This window comes from Oncorhynchus masou, chromosome 13 (assembly GCF_036934945.1).
Source record: "Oncorhynchus masou masou isolate Uvic2021 chromosome 13, UVic_Omas_1.1, whole genome shotgun sequence".
Taxonomy (NCBI): Eukaryota; Metazoa; Chordata; class Actinopteri; order Salmoniformes; family Salmonidae; genus Oncorhynchus; species Oncorhynchus masou.
In genome coordinates this window covers 9072171-9084241 of record NC_088224.1, presented here as the reverse complement: position 1 = coordinate 9084241, position 12071 = coordinate 9072171, and the positions used below count along the sequence as shown (strand labels likewise).

The 12071-nt window shown below is 45.1% G+C and overlaps 1 protein-coding gene across 2 annotated transcripts in view; it reads left to right on the top strand.

Moving 5' to 3' along the window:
• LOC135551696 (phosphatidylinositol-3-phosphatase SAC1-A) overlaps positions 1 to 12010 on the top strand; it is a 29287-nt gene extending 17277 nt beyond the window's left edge. The window contains exons 8-20 of one of the 2 annotated variants that reach the window (XM_064982878.1): positions 316 to 417; positions 1983 to 2068; positions 2173 to 2259; positions 2461 to 2529; positions 2636 to 2715; positions 3308 to 3406; positions 6327 to 6465; positions 7309 to 7378; positions 7714 to 7786; positions 8551 to 8644; positions 8913 to 9005; positions 9267 to 9324; positions 9574 to 12010. In XM_064982878.1, coding sequence (XP_064838950.1) covers positions 316 to 417; positions 1983 to 2068; positions 2173 to 2259; positions 2461 to 2529; positions 2636 to 2715; positions 3308 to 3406; positions 6327 to 6465; positions 7309 to 7378; positions 7714 to 7786; positions 8551 to 8644; positions 8913 to 9005; positions 9267 to 9324; positions 9574 to 9710 — 1187 coding nt within the window. In that variant the 3' untranslated portion in view covers positions 9711 to 12010. Of the gene's footprint in view, positions 1 to 315; positions 418 to 1982; positions 2069 to 2172; positions 2260 to 2460; positions 2530 to 2635; positions 2716 to 3307; positions 3407 to 6326; positions 6466 to 7308; positions 7379 to 7713; positions 7787 to 8550; positions 8645 to 8895; positions 9006 to 9266; positions 9325 to 9573 lie in introns of both variants that reach the window. The other variant, XM_064982879.1, reaches the window with a different exon arrangement.
• Positions 12011 to 12071: the final 61 nt, after the last annotated feature.

Here is a 12071-nt window from a genome sequence, read left to right as displayed (position 1 = left end):
CTGAAGAACCAATTTCAACTCGATGCAACTGAAATCATTCCCTCGGGGACACTGTAGAAAGTCATTACCAGGAGAGAAATCACAACATCCTCCACTTAGAGTACAAGTACAACAACATCCTCCACTTAGTGTATGTCTCAAATGGCACCCTGTCCTTCATATAGTGCGCTACTTTTGACCATAGCCCTATGTGTCCTAGTCTAAAGTAGTGCTCTAAATAGGGACTAGGGTGCCATTTGGGACACCGTCTTAGGTACAACTTTGCCCGGTGCTGTAGCAGTGTGTTCTGTGAGGTCCTTGACGTCCCTGATCCAGTCATCGTGATGAAGCCGTGCCGTGTCAACGGGAAGATCTTTGAATGGATCCTCATAAGCAGGAGGAGCTGCTTCAGGGCTGGGGTCAGGTACTACGTCAGAGGTAAGACACAGGCTGTGTCCCAAACGGAACCCTATTCCCTATGTAGGGAACTATACAGGCACCCTATTCCCTATGTAGTGAACCCTATTCCCTATGTAGGGAACCCTATTCCCTATGTAGGGAACTATACAGGCATCCTATTCCCTATGTAGTGAACCCTATTCCCTATGTAGGGAACCCTATTCCCTATGTAGGGAACTATACAGGCATCCTATTCCCTATGTAGGGAACCCTATTCCCTATGTAGGGAACTATACAGGCATCCTATTCCCTATGTAGTGAACCCTATTCCCTATGTAGGGAACTATACAGGCACTCTATTCCCTATGTAGCAAACTCTATTCCCTATGTAGCAAACTCTATTCCCTATGTAGCGAACTCTATTCCCTATGTAGCGAACTCTATTCCCTATGTAGCGAACTCTATTCCCTATGTAGCAAACTCTATTCCCTATGTAGCAAACTCTATTCCCTATGTAGCAAACTCTATTCCCTATGTAGCGAACTCTATTCCCTATGTAGCAAACTCTATTCCCTATGTTGCGAACTCTATTCCCTATGTTGCGAACTCTATTCCCTATGTTGCGAACTCTATTCCCTATGTAGGGAACTATACAGGCACCCTATTCCCTATGTAGTGAACCCTATTCCCTATGTAGTGAACCCTATTCCCTATGTAGTGAACCCTATTCCCTATGTAGGGAACCCTATTCCCTATGTAGTGAACCCTATTCCCTATGTAGGGAACCCTATTCCCTATGTAGGGAACTATACAGGCACTCTATTCCCTATGTAGCGAACTCTATTCCCTATGTAGGGAACTATACAGGCACCCTATTCCCTGTGTAGTGAACCCTATTCCCTGTGTAGTGAACCCTATTCCCTGTGTAGTGAACCCTATTCCCTATGTAGTGAACCCTATTCCCTATGTAGTGAACCCTATTCCCTATGTAGTGAACCCTATTCCCTATGTAGGGAACTATACAGGCACCCTATTCCCTATGTAGGGAACCCTATTCCCTATGTAGGGAACCCTATTCCCTATGTAGCGAACTCTATTCCCTATGTAGGGAACTATACAGGCACCCTATTCCCTGTGTAGTGAACCCTATTCCCTGTGTAGTGAACCCTATTCCCTATGTAGTGAACCCTATTCCCTATGTAGTGAACCCTATTCCCTATGTAGTGAACCCTATTCCCTATGTAGTGAACCCTATTCCCTATGTAGGGAACCCTATTCCCTATGTAGGTAACTATATAGGCACCCTATTCCCTATGTAGGGAACCCTATTCCCTATGTAGTGAACCCTATTCCCTATGTAGGTAACTATATAGGCACCCTATTCCCTATGTAGTGAACCCTATTCCCTATGTAGTGAACCCTATTCCCTATGTAGTGAACCCTATTCCCTATGTAGTGAACCCTATTCCCTATGTAGTGCACTCCATCGGGAATAGGGTGCCATTTGGGATGCGGACCTCGTACTGTACTGCGCAGCATTACTGGCATGTTGACTCATTAATGGCCCGGTGGACATGCGTTGTCATTATTTTGTTTTTCCTCAGGTATCGATTCTGAGGGCCACGCTGCTAACTTTGTGGAGACTGAGCAAATAGTCCTGTACAATGGAGGGAGGGCTTCATTCGTACAGGTGAGTTAGAAAAGTAGGAGACTGTGGCCAGGGTCGAAGTAGTTACTGATTAGGCACATGCCTTTTATTTTTTATTTTCTGAAAATGTCTGTTTCCCTCCACAGACACGAGGCTCCATGCCCTTCTTCTGGTCTCAGAGGCCCAACCTGAAATACAAGCCCAAGCCACTGATCAGCAGGAACACCAATCACGTAAGGGCTTTTAAATCTTCTGTCCGTTTTCATCTTTCTATTCCATTGTCAGTACAACAGGTCAAAGGTCAGGGAACCCCACTCTGGATCTTTTTGTCTACCAAATCACCAATTGCCTAGTTAAATAAAAAAAAAATAAACATTTCTCTCAAATAAAAGAAATAAAAAATAAAAAAACATTTCTCTCAACTGTCTTCCTAGATGGATGGTATTCAGAGGCATTTTGACTCCCAGGTCCTCATCTATGGAAAGCAAACTATTCTGAACCTGGTAGGACCCTCCATTATTTAAGCCTCACGATGGCTAAAACGTCACAGCATTGTGAGAGAGAGAGAAGCATTAGAGAGATGAATATACGATGGTGTTCTTCTTCTAGGTCAACCAGAAAGGTTCAGAGAAGCCACTGGAACAAGCCTTTGCCAAGATGGTGTCTGGCATGGAGAACGGCATGATCAAGTGAGAACTTAACACACCGCTCCTGAACACCCATCTGGCTTATTTCAGTGATTTTATACCTTTTTTTTTAGATCAGGCCTGAGCAACTCCAGTCCTCAAGGTCCTGATTGGTGTCACAGTTTTGCCCCAGCCTCAGCTAACAAACCTGACTCCAATAATCACCCAGACATGATCTTCAGTTTAGAACACAATGTGATTAATCAGCTGTGTTTGCTCGGGATGATGGGAAATTGTGACACCCCATATTGTTGTTTTTTGCTCTTTTGCACCCCAGTATCTCAACTTGCACACTCAACTTCTGCACATCTATCACTCCAGTGTTTAATTACAAAATTGTAATTATTTCGGCACCATTTATTGCCTTACCTCCACGATCTTACTACATTTGCACACATTGTATATAGATTGTTCTATTGACTGTACGTTTGTTTATTCCATGTGTAACTCTGTTTGTGTCGCAGTTGTTAATGAGAACTTGTTAAATAAAGGTGACATTAAAAAAAGGCCCTCCGAGGACTGGAATTTCCCAGGCCTGTTTTTAAATCTAGCACATCCACTCACACAGCCATGTTGTTTCTTCTATTGGCTGCAGGTACGTAGCATTTGACTTCCACAAGGAGTGCAGCAGGATGAGATGGGATCGTCTGAATATCCTGGTGGACAATGTGGCCGAGACACAAGATGAATACAGGTATTACCCTCCATATAGCTGCTAGTCTACACCCACAACCATACAAGACTCAAGTTAAGTTCCTTATGTTAGGTTCTAATTCTGACTAAATAACTCAACGGACACTAGATATTTATTTTACCTTTTATTTAACTTGGCAAGTCGGTTAAGAACAAATTCTCATTTTCAATGACGGCCTAGGAACAGTGGGTTAACTGCCTGTTCAGGGGCAGATCGACAGATTTGTACCTTGTCGGCTCGGGGATTTGAACTTGCAACCTTTCGGTTACTAGTCCAACACTCTAACCACTAGACTACCCTGCCGCCCCAATAAGCTTAACCAAGTTTAATTCTTCCCAAAGGGTCCTCCTTCTCTCCAATCCTTACATCTATTATGGTTCGACAGGAAGAGGGTAATGGGGTAATAAACCATAATTTCTCCCTTCAGGGGATCTGACCTGACCTCAATCCCCTCATTCGCCTAACCCACAGATGTCCATCCGTTTCCCCTTATATCAACCCTGTGACTTCCTCCCACCGACCCTGCACATTCCAAAGCCATCTGGCTCCTACAGATAACCATTACCTTCTGATGTAAAAAAAAAAAAAACAGTCTCTTTCACCCCACATGCTATACTTCTGAGTACAACAATGTTCTAAGTTTAAAGCAGAATCTAACACTTAGCGAGAGGATAGGCATACGAACACACAAGAGGCTAGTTAGCTTCCTTTCTACCCTTTTATCTCTGGTCTGTCTTCAGGGTAAAATTCCAGCGAGTACATTATAGTAGTCAGTCAGTGACTTCTGGATTAACCTCTGGGCAAATGTTTTCCGGTTTGCATCCCAAATGGCGCACACTTCCCTACATAGTGCACTACTTTTGACCAGGGCCCAAGTCGACAGTGCACTATATAGGGAATAGGATGACATTTCAAATCAAATTGCATTTGTCACCTGCGCCGAATACAACAGGTTCACCTTACAGTGAAATGCTTACTTACAAACCCCTAACCAACAATGCAGTTTTAAGAAAAATACCCCCCCCCCCAAAAAATAAAAAAAATAAAAGTTACAAATAATTAGAGCAGCAGTAAAATAACAATAGCATGGCTATATACAGGGGGATACCAGTACAGAGTCCATGTGCCGGGTCACCGGTACTGAGGTAATATGTACATGTAGAGTTATTAAAGTGTCTATGCATAGATAATAACAGAGTAGCAGCAGTGTAAAAGGGGGGGGGTGCAATGCAAATAGTCTGGGTAGCCATTTGATTAGCTGTTCAGGAGTCTTATGGCTTGGGGGTAGAAGCTGTTTAGAAGCCTCTTGGACGTAGACTTGGCGCATTGGTACCGCTTTCCGTGCGGTAGCAGAGAGAACGGTCTATGACTTGGGTGGCTGGAGTCTTTGACCATTTTTAGGGCCTTCCTCTGACACCGCCTGGTACTGAGGTTCTGGATGACAGGCAGCTTAGCCCCAGTGATGTACTAGGCCGTACGCACTACCCTCTGTAGTGCCTTGTGGTTGGAGGCTGAGCAGTTGCCATACCAGGCAGTGACGCAACCAGTCAGGATGCTCTCGATGGTGCAGATGTTGAACCTTTTGAGGATCTGAGGACCCATGCCATATCTTTTCAGTCTCCTGAGGGGGAATAGGTTTTGTCGTGCCCTCTTCACGACTGTCTTGGTGTGCTTGGACCATGTTAGTTTGTTGATGTGGACGACAAGGAACTTGAAGATCTCAACCTGCTCCACTACAGCCACGTTGATGAGCACGCCCCTATTCTCAGTCTTCCTTTTCCTGTAGTCCACAATGATCTCCTTTTTCTAGATCACGTTGAGGAAGAGGTTGTTGTCCTTGTACCCTACGGCCAGGTCTCCACTGTGTCATCATCAAACTTAATGATGGTGTTTGAGTCGTGCCTGGCTGTGCAGTCATGAGTGAACAGGGTGTACAGGAGGGGACTGAGCACGCACCCTTGAGGGGCCCCTGTGTTGAGGATCAGCGTGGCGGGTGTGTTGTTACCTACCCTTACCACCTGGGGGCGGCCCGTCAGGAAGTCCAGGATCCAGTTGCCGAGGGAGTTGTTTACTCCCAGGGTTCTTAGCTTCGTGATAAGCTTTGAGGTCACTTGGGTGTTGAAACGCTGACCTGTTGTCCATGCATAGAATTCTCACGTACAGAGGGTAGTGGGCATTCCCACATAGGTGTTCCTTTTGTCCAGGTGGGAAAGGGCAGTGTTGAGTGCAATAGAGATCGCATCATCTGTGGATCTGTTGGGGCGGTATGCAAATTGGAGTGGGTTTAGGTGTTGTGAGCCATGACCGACCTTTCAAAGCATTTCATGGCTACAGAAGTGAGTGCAATGGGTCGGGAGTCATTTAGGCAGGTTACCTTAGTGGTCTTGGGCACAGGGACTATGGTGGTCTGCTTGAAACATGTTGGTATTACAGACTCAGCCAGGGACAGGTTGAAAATGTCAGTGAAGACACTTGCCAGTTGGGCAGCGCATGCTCTGGGGTACACATCCTGGTAATCCATCTGGCCCCGCGGCCCTGTGAATGTTGACCTGTTTAAAGGTCTTACTCACATCAGCTACGGAGAGCGTGATCACGCAGTCATCCGGAACAGCTGATGCTCTCCTGCATGTTTCAGTGTTACTTGCCTCGAAGCGAGCATGGAAATAATTTAGCTCGTGTCACTGGGCAGCTCGCGGCTGTGCTTCCCTTTTGTAGTCTGTAATAGTTTGCAAGCCCTGCCACATTCGACGAGCGTCAGAGCCGGTGTAGTACATTTTGTGATTCACCCCTAACCTTGTCTTGTGATTTATAAACCCTCTGTCTCCCTGTAGCGGAGGGGTAGTTGGTGTCCCAACACTACAGCGCTGTTACTGGCTCTGTGGATATGTGTTCTCCTGACTCCTCTGTTGTCTGTCTGCAGCTACTTCATGGTCGACACGGAGGGGAAGGTGTTGTCCCAGCAGAAGGGGACGTTCCGCAGTAACTGCATGGACTGTCTGGACCGTACCAACGTCATCCAGAGCATGCTGGCCCGCCGTTCCATACAGTCCCAGCTACAGGTAGGAAGTCCCCCAGAGCCGGCCCGCCGTTCCATACAGTCCCGGCTACAGGTAGGAAGTCCCCCAGAGCCGGCCCGCCGTTCCATACAGTCCCGGCTACAGGTAGGAAGTCCCCCAGAGCCGGCCCGCCGTTCCATACAGTCCCGGCTACAGGTAGGAAGTCCCCCAGAGCCGGCCCGCCACTCCCTACAGTCCCGGCTACAGGTAGGAAGTCCCCCAGAGCTGGCCCGCCACTCCCTACAGTCCCGGCTACAGGTAGGAAGTCCCCCAGAGCTGGCCCGCCATTCCATACAGTCCCGGCTACAGGTGTGTGGATCGTGCACGCTTCTTTATGCTAGACGGTACACTCCGATGGAGCAGACAGAGTACCCCATTCTGCCTCAATACAGTCCCAGCTACTGGTGTGTGGGTGTTACACTCCGAGGGATCCTTTACTGCCAACTATAACTTGTACAGTCCCAGCTACAGGTAGGAGCTAGGAGGGTTGCACTCATTATCACTTGAAGAAATAAAAACCTGCCCACCGCTCTGCAGTAGTTTACACAACACATTATCACTTGACAGATACTCCGCGACCAGGCAGAGTACCTCAAACCACTTGGTTTCACACACTGTGGGAGTTATCATTCTGAAAGTTAAAGAAGAGAAGCAACTTAAGAAAGTTAGAGAGTTGAACCAAGGGTTGAACAAAGACGACTAGTTACTGTTTCCCACAGTTGAATAACTTACGATTGACAGTTTTCTTTTTAGAGAAAAAGATGAATGACTGAGCCCTGACCCTTGTTCCCTACCCTATCCCCTTCTAAATTGACTTATGTATGTTTGTTTGGTGGTTGTCCACAGAGGATGGGTGTCCTGCATGTGGCCCAGCGGATTGAGGAACAGGCCGATTTTGAGAAGATCTACAAGAATGGTAAGTGGGTCCCGCCCCTCTACAACCCATCACGCTGCAGCATTTTATCCCAGGGCTACCGCAAACCCTGGGTTAAACTCAGCCCAGGGCTACCGCGAACCCTGGGTTAAACTCAGCCCAGGGCTACCGCGAACCCTGGGTTAAACTCAGCCCAGGGCTACCGCGAACCCTGGGTTAAACTCAGCCCAGGGCTACCGCTAACCCTGGGTTAAACTCAGCCCAGGGCTACCGCTAACCCTGGGTTAAACTCAGCTTAAGTGTCATATGAGGTTGATCTGTCTCGTCTGTCACACTGCTCTGCTCACTAACAATGTCTTGTCTGTTTTCTGTGATAGCTTGGGCTGACAATGCCAATGCATGCGCCAAACAGTACGCTGGTACGGGAGCCTTGAAGACTGACTTCACCAGGTATAGAAATGCGTGTGGGTGTGCTGCTGACCTTTGAACTATACAGTGCCTTGAGTATTGAATGGGCTGTTGTGTGCCGATGTGTGAGATAAAAACATATATTTAATCCTTTCAGAATTCAGGCTGTAACACAACAAAATGTGTAATAAGTCAAGGGGTATGAATACTTTCTGAAGGCACTGTATGTGTAACGGATGTGAAACGGCTGGCTTAGTTAGTGGTACGCGCTAAATAGCGTTTCAATCGGTGACGTCACTTGCTCTGAGACCTTGGAGTAATAGTTCCCCTTGCTCTGCAAGGGCCGCGGCTTTTGTGGAGCGATGGGTAACGATGCTTCGTGGGTGACTGTTGTTGATGTGTGCAGAGGGTCCCTGGTTCGCGCCCGGGTATGGGCGAGGGGACGGTCTAAAGTTATACTGTTACATATACAGGCCTGGATGTAGATGTGCTGCTGACATCTGAAATATATACAGGCCTGGATGTCTACAGAGACTATGCTTGTTTAGTTTGGAGGTCAACTGTTAGTTGTGTGGCTTCAATTTGAGGTCATCTTTTCTTTAATTTCCATGCAAACTATCTGGTTGGTAGATGTCTGGATGGTGGTTATTTCTACTTCGCCTGTCATTAGTATTGCTACGTGGACATTATGGTTGACAGCCTGACTACTTGATTGATGGTGCCTTGACAGTGTCTGTTATTGATGGTTGTTATTTCCTGTCTCGTTGGGAGAGTTGACAGTGTGTTATTTCTTGTTTCTTTGTCAGGACAGGGAAGAGGACCCAGATGGGTCTGGTGATGGATGGCGTGAACTCTGCCATCCGTTACTACAAGAATAACTTCTCTGACGGCTTCAGACAGGTACGTCCTGGATTTTTTTTCCATTTTAAAAGTCCTAGAAAAATGATACATTTTGACCTACATAAGGTAGGAATAATGTATTACTGTCATATCTGCTGTGTAGTTGGACCAATTTCCTGCTTTAAGACCAATATTGTTTTCCTCCAAAATCATAATTGTAGGAAACATCATCATTGTTCATCCATGTGTTTTGGCGAGACGTGGAGTTATTTCTGAGTGTTTTTGTTGTCACCTTTTTATTGCTTAAAAAGGGACTGTGTGTCTCCAGGATTCCATTGATTTGTTCCTTGGAAACTACGCTGTTGATGAAACGGACGGCCCAACTCCACTCCGCATCCAAAAGGACTGGAAGTTCCTCACGGTCAGTTGCCTCTTTCCAACTCACAGTAGTAATGGGGATGTATCATGGTCAGAAGTGAGGAGAGAGAGAGAGAGGCCTTTTTGGGATGTCCTGGCACCACTCAGAATGTCCAGACTGAGCGTCGATGTTTTGTGATTCACGTTACATGACGTCGTCTCTGGTCCTCTCAACTCCTTTTATTTGTATTTTATTTTAAATATTGAGTTTTGCTTTCCACCCCAAACTATGAGTAATGTATTTTTGTTGTCTTTTGTCTTACAGCTGCCCATCATCATGGTGGTAGCATTCTCCATGTGCACCATCTGCCTCCTCATGGCTGGTAAGAAAACCCCATCTGACAACCACTTGTCTAAAGGAACATTCTAGACTTTTAACTTTTAGCTCTGTTAACCTCAGGACACAGGGGGCATGCTAGTTCAGTTTGTGTCCTTAACAATTTGTTGTGAGCTCCGGTCACACAAATGTATTTCATTTATAGTCTCTGACAAGTTTACCCCCTCTCTCTCCATCTTTGTATCCTTGATATTTGTCCCTTCTCTGACGAGTGGTGTCCCTCTCTCTTTCCCAGGTGACACGTGGACTGAGACCCTGGCCTATGTTTTGTTCTGGGGCACTGCTGCCGCTGTCACCGCTGCTGTCATCGTCTTCAATGGCCGTGACTTTGTGGACGCCCCCAAACTGGTGCAGAAAGAGAAGATGGACTGAACCTGTGTGTGTGTGTGGGAAAACAGCTCAGCCCAGCGGACTCCTAATACCTCTTCATCTTCATCCAACTCTTCTTCCTCCTGGCTGCTTGAGGCTCGGACACTGTACTGACCTGCTCTCCACACTGTCCTCCTAGGATGCGTCCCAAATGGCACCCTATTCCCTATATAGTGCACTGGAATAGGGTTCCGTTTGGGACATAGCCCTATGGTTTCTATAGGGGGTTTCTACTCTGACCCAGAACTCCTGTTTATCAGGCAGCATACCTACTGAAGCCGCTCTGAACTCTACAGTCTCCCATCAGTCTGGCCTCCTTCACTTCCTTCCTATCCCACATTCCTTAGATCATGGTGTGTACTGACCTTTTTTTTCTTTTTTCTATGATGTTTAATTTCTCTGTTGGACAAGGCTGGTGTACAGTCGGTTAACCTTGGTGATGGTTCAACCGCTATGAAGGCACCACACGGTAATGGCTATTACAGAGGTCTCTCAGAAAACGTTTTGATGGCACTTTAGTGAATTGCAGCGTAATTCTTCATTTTTTCACGAAAGCAACTTTTAATAACAAGACGATATTCAATATTCTTGTTATACATTTAATGAATGGTTTCTTTGGTTTAACTTTTCTGTTTACTGTAATTCAAGATGCAATGTATTTTTAAACTGCAGAGAAACGGTTGGCACTATAACATGCACTATAATGACTGGGGTACTTTGTTTGGAAAGATAACATGTTTTGGTTGTTCTCTTGAATGTAATACGCCTTGCTATACTACTAGTTTAAAGAACACACGTGTGTGTGTGTGTGTGTCTAAACTAGCTAGTTCTCCGAGAGACGAATGTATTCCTACTATGAACATGAATCATGCAAAATATTTATGAATTCTATTTTTAAGTAAAAGGATTCTTGCTTAGCTTACCATCTTATTTTTGTTGCATTCTGGGTGAACATGAAATAAGTTGCACATGGTGTGTGATCTGAGCGGTGGGAGATGTTGTTCATTCATTGTTGGTAATTAGGGTCGTCACTATACCATAGTTCTGCCATAACCTTGACTTGTCATTGTTTTCTAGTTTACTTCTCACAGTATTTAGGGATTGTTATGCTCCAGATAAAGAATTAATTGAATTTAAAACCACACTTTAGACCTGCCTTACAGGCTTGGCCCCCTCCATGATTTGAGGGAGTGGACAACCATTCCTTGTTTATCATGAATATCATTTCTCCTAATGGGTTTCAGGATTTTCCTCTCTTCAATGGATTTGTTTTGTGGACAGTTTGTTGCAATGCCTTTGTGTGTCTACTTTCCTGTTTGGATTATTTCCATCTTGCATATGCAGTGTTGAGCCCTTTATTCTAAATACAGAAGTAGAGGTCACAGGGCGTAAAATATTTTACAACATCAGTACAATTCCATTGTTCCTTGTAGAATACAATCTGTCAGTGATTTACTACAACATTTTAAAGCTAAGTTAGAATGTATTAGTTAATATACTAGAACTAATATTTCTTCTAGCTAGGCAGTGGTAACTACTAAGGAGGGAGGACCAACTCAAGCTTGTCTACTGTTGTGTTTCCATGAACATATCCTTGTAATATTATATATATATACTGTATATTTTACAATGATTGTATGCTGAGCACTTATTTGCAGAGTCTATACTAAATGTAAAGATCACGCAGTGATGTATTTATTTATTTTTTATCTGGATGAGAATTGAATGATCTTTTGTGAGTCAACAACCACATTTTTAAATGTGTATGATTTGCATGGTGAATATTTTTGCTTATTTGGGGATTGGAAAGAATCTTGGGCTTATGTTTTGAATCTTTATCTCAGACACTGGAGGTTGGTAGCACCCTTTTTAAATAGGGAGGATGGGTTTGTTGTAATGAGGGGAATGGTACTTGATGCTGTTCCATTCGCTCCGTTCCAATCCATTTATGATGAGCCATATGACCACAATACATGTAACCGGGCTGTGATGTAGCCTGGTCCCAGATGTGTTTGTGCCATCATGCCATTCCTTGTCATGACAAATCAATGAGTGACATGGAGTTGGCATGATAGCACAAAGAGACTGGAACCCAGGATAGCCACGAAGACCCTGGCCAGTATATCAACTGACTGAGGTTACACTTACTTACAAAATGTTTTTTTTTTTTTATAAGTGGTGGGCTGTTTTACTATGAAACTAGTTCTCGATCTTGATTGGTTTACCAGAAAGGCCATGTTCCCAGTAGGTGCGCTAAAAGATCATAGACACGACTATTGAATAAGAATATCCAAGTACTGCCACTGGCAAGGACATGTTACTGAGTGGTTCAGGGGTATGATAGGATCAGTAGCTTGCTACAGT